General features: G+C 42.9%; 1 protein-coding gene across 5 annotated transcripts; it reads right to left on the reverse strand.

Annotated features, from left to right (window-relative positions):
- Positions 1–25: 25 nt before the first annotated feature.
- Positions 26–14,112, reverse strand: LOC113162380 (dynamin-2-like). 5 transcript variants are annotated; one of them, XM_026360470.1, is made up of 20 exons: positions 13,703–14,112; positions 11,783–11,856; positions 11,405–11,554; positions 11,106–11,309; positions 9,999–10,097; positions 9,389–9,549; positions 9,115–9,257; positions 8,887–9,022; positions 8,589–8,656; positions 8,119–8,257; positions 6,246–6,332; positions 6,038–6,108; positions 5,235–5,289; positions 4,369–4,479; positions 4,170–4,279; positions 3,971–4,082; positions 3,635–3,802; positions 3,313–3,539; positions 2,570–2,809; positions 26–863 (listed from the first exon to the last, which is right to left on the reverse strand). In XM_026360470.1, exons 1-20 carry the CDS (start codon positions 13,861–13,863, stop codon positions 824–826), a joined length of 2,556 nt encoding a protein of 851 aa, XP_026216255.1. In that variant the 5' UTR covers positions 13,864–14,112; the 3' UTR covers positions 26–823. The 5 variants fall into 5 exon arrangements, with proteins under 5 accessions (XP_026216255.1, XP_026216256.1, XP_026216254.1 ...); XM_026360471.1 differs by lacking the exons at positions 26–863; positions 8,119–8,257 and adding exons at positions 1,320–2,332; positions 7,197–7,335; XM_026360469.1 differs by lacking the exon at positions 26–863 and adding an exon at positions 1,320–2,332.
- Between the last annotated feature and the right edge of the window lie 199 nt (positions 14,113–14,311).

A 14,311-nucleotide genomic window follows, 5' to 3' on the forward strand; every position in this document is an offset into this window, starting at 1 on the left:
AACACTCACAGGTCTGACATCCATGTGTATTGACAGATTTTATTTTTGCGTGTGTAGTGCCCCCTAATGTTTGACCATAACAAAAACTACCCAGCATTAAACTTTTGTTATAGTGGATGCCAGTTATTTTTGCATCATTCCCCTTCTTACATCCAAAACACAAAAAGTATCAACATGTTCACAACTGTACAAGGCATTGAGTAGCATTTGGCTTAAAGGTTCACCTTATGAACCAGGATAAATTAACTGCACACTGTCATTTGAATAAAAACACCTTTACTGAATTACAAAATTAACTGTTGTTTTTTCATTTTCACACAAAAGAAATGTAGCTATTACTATACTATACAGTATCTTGACATACTGCATGTGTAAGTGGATTATATTTTTGGACACTATTTATGAACATCATAGTTTCTTTGTCTTCATCTGACATTTGAAGTTTCCAATTGCAGTAGTAGAAAACAGGCCTGAGATACATTATACATGATATACTGCAAACGGTGTAAGCTTAATAAGATGTCTACATGTACAGAAGTATTTGGTTATTTCATTTATTTGCAATAAGGTACGTTTTACATTGTGGACACCCTCAGCACAGCCATGATATCAGATTTGTCCATTCACAACTGCTGTCAAAATGTACGACCATTACTTCTACATACAGTATTTTACGTCTTCAAATGTCAAAGTACATCATCTACGTGTTCATAACTCTACAAGAACATATCTAGTCAACAGAAACTCTTTTGTAGACCTGAACTTCTAATACCAAATGCTCCGGGAGGAGCAGAATCTCTGAAAGTGTCCACCTGAGCTTCCTTCACCACTGGTTGGGACGAGAAGGGAGTTGAGGAGGTCGCCTAAGTGAAAAGACCATCATCAGATTACTAATTTGTTTCTGATAATAACTAGTCCAGACACAACTGACACACAGTTGCATACCTGTGCAGCACAGACTTCCTCAAAAACAATATCTAACACTATCTTTACTCCGTGTTGCCACTGGCAACCACAGTTACCATGGTGATCCACAGCTCCATCACGCTGTAACGGAGAAAGGTCAAGCAAGGCTGCACACATAAAAGTGGGAAGCTTTCATTTTTTGGCTGATGTGAACTGATCTATTAATTTGACTGTTCTGCAAATAATGTGGATTCTGTTGGAATTCGCATTAAACTTAATGCCAATGAGGTCATGGAATGAGGAAGCATGTACTGCATGTTTATTGTCAGTGAACGAGAGCATTGCCCAATGGAATGAACAAGAAATTATATTTAAAGAACAACAAACGAGAACGAGAAATGAAGCAAAGCATATTTTGCAGGAAGAAGCACCAGCCACCGCACTTTCTTTTTCCTTTATTTCAGTTCATCATTTCATACACCTTTGGAAAGAGACGCCCCTTTTTCCTTATACCGTCATTTTTTTTTCCCATTATGGCTTTTAATATGATGGTTAATGAATAGATTTTTTAGCTCCTAAGATGATTTGGGGAAAATGTCTCACCGAGGATGAGCGGTGGTGGGAGGTAACTGTCAGAGGGTGTTTGCCTGGGCAAGGTCATTCTTACCTCAACCGCTGTGTAATTATCAGTACCACAGCAGAAGACATCTCACTGCTGCAGTGGCTTCCTCCAGCCTTCCTCTTCCTCTGTCTCATGTTTAATTGGTCGGCAAATGACAAATACCAAAGCCTACATGTACTTAAAAAAACGTTGCAGCACACAAATTTCACCGGTCAGTAACTCCTCATTGGAGGCTGAAAATCTATCAACACTGATGAGGAATGGGACTTCAAAAAGTGCTGTTTACTTAATGAGGTGCTTAGTGTGTAAGATTACTGACAAAACATTAGCAGGTACGCTACTCACAAAACATTACTTCTAGAAGTGTTTCCTTTCCATTATACAAAAAGTTATGAATTATATGTTGTTTTAAGACACTTTTCATTTGAAATGAAACAAGCACAATTCAATATGACTTGCTGGTCTGGGTTGTAAGCTTTAAGTCAATAAAATGATCGAATTTATCCCTTTTCATTATGCTGAAAGCAAAAAATTTCATAAAGCCAAAATAAGATACATAATGTTTCTGAAATGCACAGACTGAAACAGCATCAGATCACCAGTTACAGTAGCACAGTCTGTACTTGTAGGAATACATGAAAATCACTAACTCAGGAGAAATATAAAAATGTAAACGTAAAGAAATGTGTTTGCCACTGTGTGTGTGTGTGTGTGTGTGTGTGTGTGTGTGTGTGTTTCTAGTCAAGCAGGGAGGGCTCTGAGGGACGTATGACAGTGGGTCGGTTGGGAGCAGCCGGAGGTCTTCTGCTGTGGGGAAGAGAGTAGAGAGAGACGAGGGGAGGAATTGGGGAGGGGGAAGAAGAAACATGCAAGGCAAAATATCATCAGAGAGTCATGCACCAATGATTTTCAAACCACCAAGTGCCAGAACATACAGTACTGAATCCCTTCACAACCCTTCACCATCACTTGTCTATTTCCCAGCGTCTTCCCACCAAACTACCAAACGCATTGTATGCGTGTGTACATGCACGGTTTTACCTGGGGATCCCTGGTGGCAGTGCAGGAGGCACACGGGCCGGTCTTGATGGGATAAGAGGCACACCACCGGAGCCGGCATCGCCAGCGTAAGCAGTTTGGGGTCGAGAAGGCACGGGCGGTGCCCCAAAAGCTGGTGAAGGGTTGAGTGGCTGTTGGGGACCTGGGGTCGGCCCCCTGACTGCTGGCGGTCGACTGGGAGCGGGCACTGCAGCTGAGGCAGGACGGGACGCTGGAGGGGGACTGAGACACAAAACACATTGAAGTGAACAATTACATTTGAAAGTGACATGTCTGCTTGTTATTCATTCCCCATTGTTATTATTGTTATTATTATTATTATTATTAAAATCTTAAGATTCAAATACTTCATTTACGTTTTGTCTACTTCAAGTAAACCAGCCTAAAGTTTCTGATGGACTGAGTGGGCGTAAGGTTAAACTTTATATGTATGTATATGTATGAGTGAAAACTAAAAAATAACAAGCTGTCAAAGTAGCCCGAGACCTAAAAATAATAATAATGATAATAAAACCATTACAGTAGTCCTGCTGCATGTACTATTTTTTGATTTAAAAAGTCAGTTTGTTGTTTTAAAGTTTTAGCAGTGAGCAACATTATTCCAGAATACATCACTGTTCACTGCAATACCCAAAACTAATACAATATATCCTTTTAATAGAAGCACAATGTTAACAACCTTTACATTGTTTTGACAATCCAATTGCCCCCCCCATCTTCCTTACCTTGGCTCCTTGGCCATCCAGGTGTCGTCTACAGGTGGAGGCACAGGAGTAGAAACTGTTGTGGTGCTGATGTCACCGATGATGACCAGGGCCTCTTTCAGAGCATGGTACATCCTCAGCATCTCATCTCTCCTCTGAGCCTGCTCTGCTGACTCTTCCATCAAACTGCCCTGGTCCCCGGCAGAGTACAGATAGGCCAGCAGCTCCGAGTGGATAAAGTCCTTCGCCTGGTGATGGAACAACAATAAGGAAGAGAGGAAGTTTTAATATGTACAGACTTTTAGTACAACAAATAGAAGAAGACACAAAGCAGAAGACGTACACTGTTGATCATGAGGTGCATGATGGTCTTGGGCATGAGGTCTCTGATAGACTTGTTGACGATGCCGATGTAGGAGTCCACAAGGTTGCGGATGGTCTCCACCTGCCGTTCCAGCTGCGGGTCCATGGACACGGTGTCACTTGGAGTTATCCCATCCTCATTCTCAGGCTGAAGGAGACCAGGACAGAGAGGATGAGACAGACGTGTGTTAGTGTCAGCTGTGAGTACATTTAGAAACACCACTTTTTAAAACTGTTGGATGTAGATTTAAAGCCTAAATATTCTAGTGTTGAAAACGAGGCAGCTGCTGCTGGGCGTGAATACACTCTTGTGCACCTGGTCTTTCTCTGGGTAAACACCAGCTCTGAGGAAGGATGCCTTCCAGCTGTCGACATCCTCCTGAGTGTCGCACGCCAGCTCAATCTGACGCAGATCTTTATACACATTCCTGGAAGACATGCGTGCACAGGCATTAACAGAAGACCAAAACAGATGAACACCAAAGACACTTTCAGAAAGAATATGAAATCCACACCTCTGTTCGGTGTTGAAGATGGCGAAGCCGTGCTTGCTGGACATGAAACCCTTTTCCACATCTCTGAGCTTCAGGTTGTCCAGAGGCAGCATGTACTTCTTCTCTTTCTCCTGATAAAACACAGCGGTGTAGTGAAGAGGAAGCACAGAAAAGTAGAGCAAACTTTTTCTTGCTTCTGTTGCCAGTTAAAGGACCTCACCTCCTCATCTTTGTACCAGGAGAGAGACTCGGCAGTCAGGACAAACCAGTAGTCCTTGGATCCTCCCTTCATGATGCTGATGTTGATGGTGAGCCAGCCCCTGCGGATCACCTGCACACAAAGAAGTGTTCATGGTAAAAGATCACAAGGCAGTCAGATTGAGCACTGCTATATCTATGTATCAACAAAATGTCCTCTCTCTGCCACACTGTCTGTCAGTATCTGTATCACTGTATCTATGTGCACAGATGTCATTAAATAGGTAAATAGTTAATGAGGTAAACAGAAAAAATGCTACGACTCCAATTTTTAATGATCTATACTATAAAATTAGACTAAAGACCGAGGACTTTCCAAGAGAATCTCAATGCTCAAGGTATGGATGACAAATTGCTGCTCTTTGTATTCAAATTTTTAAACTGCAGAGATAAGAAAAGAGACAACAGTGCGCATGCTCGGTGAGTTTCACAATGCAGCTTCGGAACAGAAGGACAACCGGTTCTGTATTCGACCACCATTTCAGCACATTATCCAGTTCACAACACATCCACAAGTGCAACACTTTCACTTCCCTCACCAAGGAGCACTCATCTTGTTTCTCGTCATGATATGACTGATTGTTGACTCCCCCACCCACCCAAAGAGGAAGCACCAAGTGGAGATGCAGGGGGCTACAGTGCTTACGAGAATCTCTCGCTGTGCCGTAAAAAGGAGGAACAGGAGAGGGAAATAAAGAGGGAGGACAACGGGAGCCAGCGTGTAAATATGATGCAACAAAGAGAGTGATGGGCCTCAGACAACGACGAGACAAAAAGAAGAGGAGAAAAAAAAAATCAGACAAGAAAGCAGTGTGTTCGTTTCATTACCTGATTGGGCATGACTCTCTTCTTGGTGATGTTAGCAGCAGTGCGTTGCTGAGCACTACAAGAGACACAGTCAATAATATAAACGCCAGCATTATATGTGCAACAAGTTCAGAGCAGGTAAAGATATCTGATCCAAAAACAAAGTGAAAAAATTAAAGCAACCACAATTCAACGTTGGAATAAAAGAAAAGAAAAAATTTCAAAGGCTGATGATTATCATAATAATTATTATTATTGTGTTATTATTATTGTTATTAGTCCAATATCATTTTGTTGTTTGATCATTTAAAAACAAAAAGGTGAAAAATACCCACAACAATTTCTTAACGCTGACTGTGTGGTGAAGACTTAAAAAAAAACATATTATATCTAAAATAATAATTCAAAACATTAATCTGCATATCTCTAACAGTACATGCTTACTAATGTGTGTATCTGCTAATAACTAAGATGCTGTACGGAAATACCAAAACTATCTGAGACAGCGATGATAGTGATTATACAGTTTGACCACTAGAGAGCACTGTGTGTATATTTTAACTAAAATGTCCTAACAGAGGGACCATTATGCATTTTTAGGAAACATTTCCTTTAAATAAAACCAAACATTTGAGTTATTTGAAAAACATTTCGAGAAATTTTGATGAAAAAAATAATGACATAATATTCTCTCAAGATTTGATCCATATGCACTGCATAAGGGTGTGATAACAAGTGTGGGACAGTGAACGTTTGCTAACTGGTCTTCAGTCTCTGCTGATGCTAACTCAGTACAGTACAGTATTTATAGATATGTTAATTACTTGGCAAATCCAATGAAGTCCTCATGGTTGGTGTTGATGTAGGAGAGCTCAATGTCAATCAGCAGCAGCACCTGATGGGGAAAAAACACAATACGTTCTGTACACAAAGGAGTGAAACTGTACAAACATCCAGGTTTGCACTTCATGTTTGGTTTGTCACACACTCACACTCTCACACTCTCACACACACACACACACACACACACACCTGGTCTTTGGTCTTGCTGTCTCTCTCTCTGACGTAGGTGGTGACGATCCGCTCCGTCTCTTCTCTCAGTCGAGGGTACGAACCCAGCTGTAAATACACACACAGAGAACCCAAACAAAAACACCGCTGCAGGCACTATGATTACAGGACACACACATGTGCAATATGCAGGCTTACACAACACTGGAAATACGCGCTCCGCCCAACCACCCAAAATATAAAGTATAAACACAAATATAAGACATCACACATGCAAATTAAGGAGGCATGCATTAGCAGGTTCTCTGTCAGCTTGAGATTTCTTGTCCACTGTAGATGTGACTGTAAAAGCATAAAAGAGTAAACTAAAATCAGCATTCACAAGCTATCATATCAAGCTGACAGCAAACCCAACAAATCAAGAAAGAAAGAAAACAATCAGATTAGAGTTCAGAAAGAGTTAAAGACTGTACGGACCAGTAGATTATTGGTTGCAGATCACTAACAGTGTATAACAGGAAAAACAAACGGAAAATCTTCTTAGACAAGACAGAAAAAGAAAACAGCCACAAAATGGTGCCATTTCTAAACAGCCACATTTTTCAGTGTGAGAGTGGGGGTGTGATTTTGTAAGTAAGGGAGGGTGTGGGGTCGTTAAATCATCAGTGTCTGTGTTGATGGGGTAAGTGGGCTGGCAGGGGTCCACAATCAGAACGGGAATGGGCTCTTAAATTCTTCATTAAAAGGAGAGGAGGGAACCACGTGCTGATGTGGGAGCTAAGTGAAGCCTGAAAGCAGCGGTGAGGAGGTAACGATCAACAACACCAGACAGTGACAAGTTAGTTCATTCGATTTTTCTGTTTGTATCTTTGATCGCTCTTGCATTTGTTTTTTTCCTGTGCTTTTTTTTTTTTTTTTGTCCATCTCAATCTATATAAAATCACCTGTGTGATTCCACCGTTCACTGATTACCTTCTCAGTGCACTTCCTGATCAGGGTGACAAGCTCGGTGACGACGAGATCAACACATTTCAGACAGGGGTCTTTCAGCTTAATGATCTGCTTTTTCACTATTGCTTCAAACGCCATGTCAGGGGTGAACAGGCCTGTCCTGTGGTGAGGCATCATGGGAGTGACACAGGGTGGGCCGTGGTGAGGAAAAAGGGAACCGTGGTAGAAAAATGAAAAATGAAAAATGAAAGCACAGTTTCCAGGAGGGGGGAAACAGAAAGAGTTTTAAGGAGGAAAAGAAAGATGACGATTGAGGAATAATGACAGAAAAACAAACAAAAAAACAATCAGTTAGTTCTACTTCATGCTCAGAACAGAAACAAGCTGCATGTTCTCAGATTTGCTCATTGCGATTTCAGCCTCCCATGCAGGTGAAATGTAGAGTCAGCCTACAGCTTTTCTGCCAGCAGTGACTGTAGGGATGACTGCTCAGCACCGCTGTACTTCAGCACACTACTTCCCTATAGGATACTACTGACGGCATTCAGCTCACAGCCTCACTGAGCCTCTAGCATGGCTGTAGACTCTTGGTCCTGCTGAAGCTGAAGCTTGAAATGAAGTCTGCAGCTTGTTTTGCAATGAACCTGTACAGGAATGTGTAGCACCCTGTCTGTTTCTGACCACACAGCCACTCAGGGACACCACTCCAGCGCAGCCAGGACATCCAGCTGTATCTGCTGTTTTACAAACAGTCTTCAAAGCAGTACTGTAAAAATTATGTCTGCTGTTTGAATTCATCCGTCTTCCAATTAAATATACGTCCAAAATGAAGCTAAAGCTACAGCTTAATATCACTGTCTGGTGCCAGAGTTGACCAGCGTCTGTAGTGTGTGTGCGTGTGTGTACAGGTGTGGCAGCTGAGCTGGAGACCATGCAGTGATACCTTATTGGTGCACTGTCTGACTGTGTTGATGAGCTCCTGGATGACCAGGTCGATGCATTTCAGACAGGGCTCTTTCAGCTTAATGAGCTGCTTTTTCACTATGGCCTCAAACGCCAGGTCTGGGGTGAACAGGCCTGTCCTGAAGGACATACAGACAAGACAGACATGGAGCGGGAGGGGGAGGGGACACACACAGGAAGACCAAATGAGGAGCAGTGGAAGAAAAACTGGAGGAAATGTGATGGAAGACAGACATAAGGCCAACAAGCAAACACAAAACAGCACAGACAGAAGAGCCAGGACACTCATTGGAGACATAACAAACGGGATTGAAACTTGAAAACAGAGAACACTGAGGGTCTTAAGCTGAAACAAAACCGGACACGAACAGACAGCGGACAGACACGGAAGCAGACAAATACTAGTATGTGCTACATGTAATGGCTTGTTCCCGGGCTGCCTCAACTTGCCTGACTCCATGGATGTTCTTGATGGCATAACTGATCTCCTTCCTCAGCTCCTTCTCATCAAACTCCATCTAAAACACGACACAAAAAAGCTCAGGCTGTATTTGTTCTGTGCAGAATGAAAACAACTTTGTATCTCCAAGCTTTATACAGACACACAATCAAACACAAACATACTGTGGCTACGATATGAAATCAGTTGTTTGAGCGTTCCCCTCGCCAAACTAAGTGACGAGTGTGAAAATATAATAAAATAAAATATAATAATCACGATGAAAATGGAAATGAGATTATTAGTCACCTTCACCAGCTCGAAGGGAAACCGCTCATGAAAAATACGGTTGATCTTTGCTCCACCGGACAAGTTGGAGGTGTCGACCTGATCTCCAGATCCCTCGATGCACTTCTCAAAGTCCACACCGAACTGCTGCACCATCCTGTAAAGTTTACATAATGCCATGTCTTAACTCGTCATATGAGTGAATTTTGTGTGTCTGCATCTGTGGATGTGTTTACGCGGTGTACTGACTGAAGCAAGGCCTTGGTCTTGCGCGTGGGGTCATCAGGGCGGAAGTTCTTGTACTCCTCCACCTCCTTCTCCAGTGACAAAAGCTGGCTTTGCAGCTTACTGCGTAACCCTGGCAAGGTGTCCCGGATGTGGTTGGTAAGTTGCTGGAGAAAAATTAAATTTAAAAAATATAGAAATGAACACATTTGCGTTTGATGTTTCTGCGTAACCTGAGCTTGTCTGCGTTGTTTTGAAAATGTTGGACCTGTACTAGGAGACACTTTGTGTGTCTCACCTGATTGAGGGACTTCTGCAGGTGGGGTGTGCCCATGCGTTCGGCTATGTGTCTGTAGGCAGGGTGGGACAGAAAGAACTTCCTCTCAGCAGCCAAAGCAGCGCGGATATCTTTCTTTCCTTCAATGTCCTTTTGACTGCGGTTCACGACCCCAATGTAACCTAACAAATACAAATACGGAGAGTGGAGCACATTTGAAATGATGATGATGGTTTTAGAGTAAACATTTGTTTTCTGCCCACTTAAACTCTGCTAGTTCTACTTGTACTGTGTACAAGAAGTTTAAGACACATTATTTTATTTTTTGATTTCAAAGCCAATGTGTAGTGTTACAGAACAAACACAAAAAATACTGTCAGTTCTGTGACTCATGTCTGTGGGTGCCTGATAAAATATCAGCATATTTGGGTATGAATGTGGATCAGTGATAATGATCCTCAGCAGCTGTGGGCACGTTCACAAAACCAACTGTTAGTTAGTTTGGATAAAAAAAAAACTCAGTAAAAAAAAAAAGAAGAGCCAGACAGACGTCAAATTTTCGTCCACTGTGCTGTAAATATCAGATTGTCCGTTGTAAAGTGATTTCAAACGTGTGTGCGTGAGGTCTCACCTCTGCGCAGTGGCAGTAGCTTGTTCTCCAGGATGTCTTGTGCATCCGTCCCCTCGTCCATCAGATCCAGCTTGGTGATCACACCAATAGTTCGCAGACCTAAAGAACAAGTTATTATTAACTTGGATGTCATGGAACAGGCCTCAATGGTTTAAAGGTTTAGTGATTACCAAGTTATATAAAAACATCCACCAGAGGGCTAACAGACTATTACATATCCAATAAAGCAATAAAGTAAGTAAACGTTTAAGTCATAAGTGACTTATGTAAAACACATCATGACTATGAACATATACTTAAAGCTACAGTATGTAACATTGAGGACAGCAGTAGCCTGAGTTTCCACTTCACTTATCGCAGCCATCCTGCTCCCTGCTTCGCTATTCTGTGCTACGCTGTGCTACGCTGTGCTTAACACTTCAGGCGTTAGATGCTGTGAAACTACAATAAATATGAACACTGCACAACCTACCTGCAGGGCAGTCAAACTGGTTTTTCTCTGATTGGTTAGAAGGTGTGCCTCGCTCAAAATCCTAGTCTAACCCTAACCCTAGAAGTGAACAGCTCTTCACTGTTCAATGAGTCTGGCTCACAGGTGGCTTTTTGTGCATATTTCTAATACAAACATTAATAAAAAAAAGATCTTTAAGGTAGCTTAAAGAGCTTCCTGTTCACACAGTGAGATGTGATCATTTCAAACTGCAAAGTGTCCCACAGCAGTACAATATACAGTTATTATCCATTAACCTACAGTACAAGCCTGTACTTTAAAATTATTCATCACGAGCGCTGGATTAAATAAATGAGCGCCAAAGGTGAGGATCATTTATTGTAATTACATCTCTACTAATCTTATTTAATACATCTATGCTGCGAGGAAGTTTAAATAATGTAACAGTTAATTATTCTGTGCTCCTGTGCCACTCGGGGCTCCAGCACGGAGGCAAAAATTAGTAGAAAGAAAGGCGATGACGGAACACAGAAGAGTCAGTTCACTTGGCCATACTAACATACATGCTTCTGTCAAGATCTCCAATACACAGACACACAGACACACACACACACACACACACACACACACACACACACACACACATTTTTCCTTACCCTGAGGGTCCACCTCCTTAGCGATCTTGAGAGCATCCGAGTTGGCTAGGTCAGTGTTGGCCGGGGTGACAGCCAGGATCAGGCAGCTCTCCTTAGTAATGAACTGCATCAGCATGTCTCTGATTTGGTACTCAATATCCAGGGGTTGGTCTCCCACGGCAACTTTGGTCATCCCCGGCAGGTCGATCAGGGTCAGATTCAGCACTGAGAGATGTCAATGGGAGAGAAGGCATCTGTTAGACAGAGGTTGAAACTTGCAGCTAGAAGACAGAGGTTGTGTACTTATACGTGTGTTTCACCATTAGGGGAGTAGACGCGGAGGTTGATGGGGATGGGGGAGATGCCCTTGTTGGTTCCAGTGAGACGGTCAGTCTCTGCTTCAATCTCCTGACGAACCTCATCAAAGTCCACAAACTTGCGACCCTTACAGTGCAGGAACTCTGCATATTCTACATGGTGAAAATTAAAGATGTAAACAGGACGGAGGGTGACGGAGGGACAGGAGATAAATGTAGAGATAAATATGAAAGTGAGAAGTGGCTGTCACAAGGGACTGAAATTAAATGAGTAATTTTCTGCTAAACACAGCGTCTGATTTTGGCTTCGGGCACCAGACTCCTTCTTAAAAAGTCTAAATTTAAGGCTTTAAACTGCTTGATCCATGTGATCCAACTTGCCTGCTTTACTGTTAATCAGCTGGAGGATGAGAGGACGTCGGGTGACGATGCCAGATCCTCTGGGCAGAAAATCCCTAATTTAGAGACAGAGATGAAGTTAGACACAGGCTCACAATATGTCCAATCAAACTTTAAGCTAACGCATTAACCTTTGATTAAGTATTCAACCGCAATTTTCTTAAAAACGTCTCCTATAATTACACACAGTATTTTCACAGGCCTTTCTCTGAGCGTGTGCATTATTGATGTGAGACAAAGGCTGACTTACAACCCGGCTCATTATAAATAGTGAAAGGAGAAAAAAAATAGCCTCTGTTTCCACGACTCATTACATACAGTGCATGTTCATCAGAATGGAAACTCCTGTTCAATAGAGATGTGATCATTTCCAGGTCACTGCCTGCACATCTCTCCAGGCCATGAGATTATCATTCTGTCTGTCTGTCTGTGTGTCTGTGTGTCTTATGTGTCTGTCTTCCTACCCCAGACTTTAAATGTAAGGTGATCAAACCACACACAGAAATGAACACATAAACACACACTCATACACCCTGTGTCCGCTGTCCACTGCTGACAGTGCAGTCAGGATGTTGCACAACTGTGATTCCCATCCTCTTTCCCCATCTCTTCCTGTCACTTATGAAAGCACAACACGAATACTACAACTATCAGCAAGAAGGGCCATCAATGAAACGGTGGAGTCAATTTTCCAGAGAACGTCTCACGACATTTGTCTCCCACGGGAGACGTCCCTGCACTCAGCTTGAGAACCGCTGGTCTTAACAGTGGTAGAAAACAATAAATGCATTTATCCCTGATGGAAATAATGGTCGGCCTACTCACGCTGACCATCAATGAACACTGGGCACACAGATAGTGCTACACCTCTGCGAGCCAATAGGCTAATTAACAAACATGAAAACTCCTCTGTGTGCGTCTCGTAGCTAGTGTGTCATATACACATGACAGTGCAGCTGGTGACATCACTGATGACCCCAGCACAAACACATCAATGCCCCTACTGTCTCCCCGAGCCACTGCTTGGGACTCGGAGACAAAAGGCAGCAGGAAAAAAAAAGGGAGACATGGCTGCCTGATCAACAATCCCTATCTTTTGGACAACAAATGAAATCATTCTTTAAAAACAGGACTAAAGTGTTTGTGGCCACCTTCACTTAGAGATAAAAACCTTGAGTCGCCTTCCACTTCTCTGCTGGGCTGATTTTATCCCAAGCTTTGTGAGGATATGATTAAACTGCATCTAAAAAAGAAAAGTGCAGACTAACATATGGCATCAATGTTGGTTTGCTGCTATTCGTCATTAGGAAGGATCCACAACTGCTCATTGAAATTCCCTGGAACTCATTCATCAACCTCACAAAGCAACTCAGCACACTGGCACGCAGAGGGCGCAGACTTCTCCCATTTTCACTAAATAATGATCTCGTTAAACCTGCCAGCGACCTTATTGTACTTCACCCTTGAAAAGTAAAACATTGACCTAATCTGGGTGACGCGTGGCCTGTGAAGACGCATTTACAGCCTCGAGTAAAGAAAAGCTCAAGGAGAAACCGTGTTGGTAAATGTTTGACAGGCTGGGTCTCATGCGGAGTCCAACATTAATAGATAAGAGGGAATCCGCGTTTGAAGCTTCTCTGAATCAACAGCTGTTTGGCTGCGTAAAATGCGTAATTGTCGCTCGTGAATAGCTCAGCTCCGAAATGGAAAGAATCCGTTGGGGAAAAAAAAACACACACATTAGGAACTGGGAGGCTCCGACTCCACAGAGCGCGCAACAAACAGCTTCGTTGGCGACTTTTACGCAAAAGCTCGGCGTAGTTTGTTTTTGTTTTAAGTCACAACCTTAAAGTAAGATTTACATTCAGAGTATTACATTAATCCAACAGTGAACAGTACAACCTCCCAACGAAATTCTCCAGCACGGAGCTCTTCCCTGCGCTCTGGCCGCCGACCACCGCTATCTGCGGCAGGTCCAAGTTGCAGCTCTGGCCGATGGAGCTGAAGGCGTCCTGGAGCTTGTTAATGAGGGGAATGAGTTCTTCCATCCCCCGGTTTCCCATGGCTGGGCTCTCTCCTCTTCCCCCTGTCCGGTTCAAACGAGAGCTAAAGCGTTTTTTGTTTTTTTTCCCCCAGCAAAAACAAGCAAAAAGTTCCCAGATGGCCCCGCAGTCAGCAGGGAGCGGGTTTACTTCAATAAAAAACAGAAAGCAGCTCAAAGCCAAGAGTCTAGACAGCGACCGGAGCTGTGGCGAGGAGACAAAGTGGATGACTGCTCGGTAAAAGTGGCCACATTACACTGAAAACTTCTGTCATCATCCGGTCAGGCGACACCCAGCCTCCGCCGGAGGTCGTGGCTCCGCCTCGAGCGGCACTTTCCTCTGTCATTGGTCAGAGGAGACGTCCGTCACGGTCCGCACTCATCCACAGTAAGAAAGACTTTCACCTTGGACTTTGACAAAGAAGATGAGACATGTCTCAATGTGTCCACAAGACAAAAGACAAACAAAA

The sequence above is a fragment of the Anabas testudineus genome, chromosome 1, assembly GCF_900324465.2.
Source record: "Anabas testudineus chromosome 1, fAnaTes1.2, whole genome shotgun sequence".
NCBI classification, from domain to species: Eukaryota; Metazoa; Chordata; class Actinopteri; order Anabantiformes; family Anabantidae; genus Anabas; species Anabas testudineus.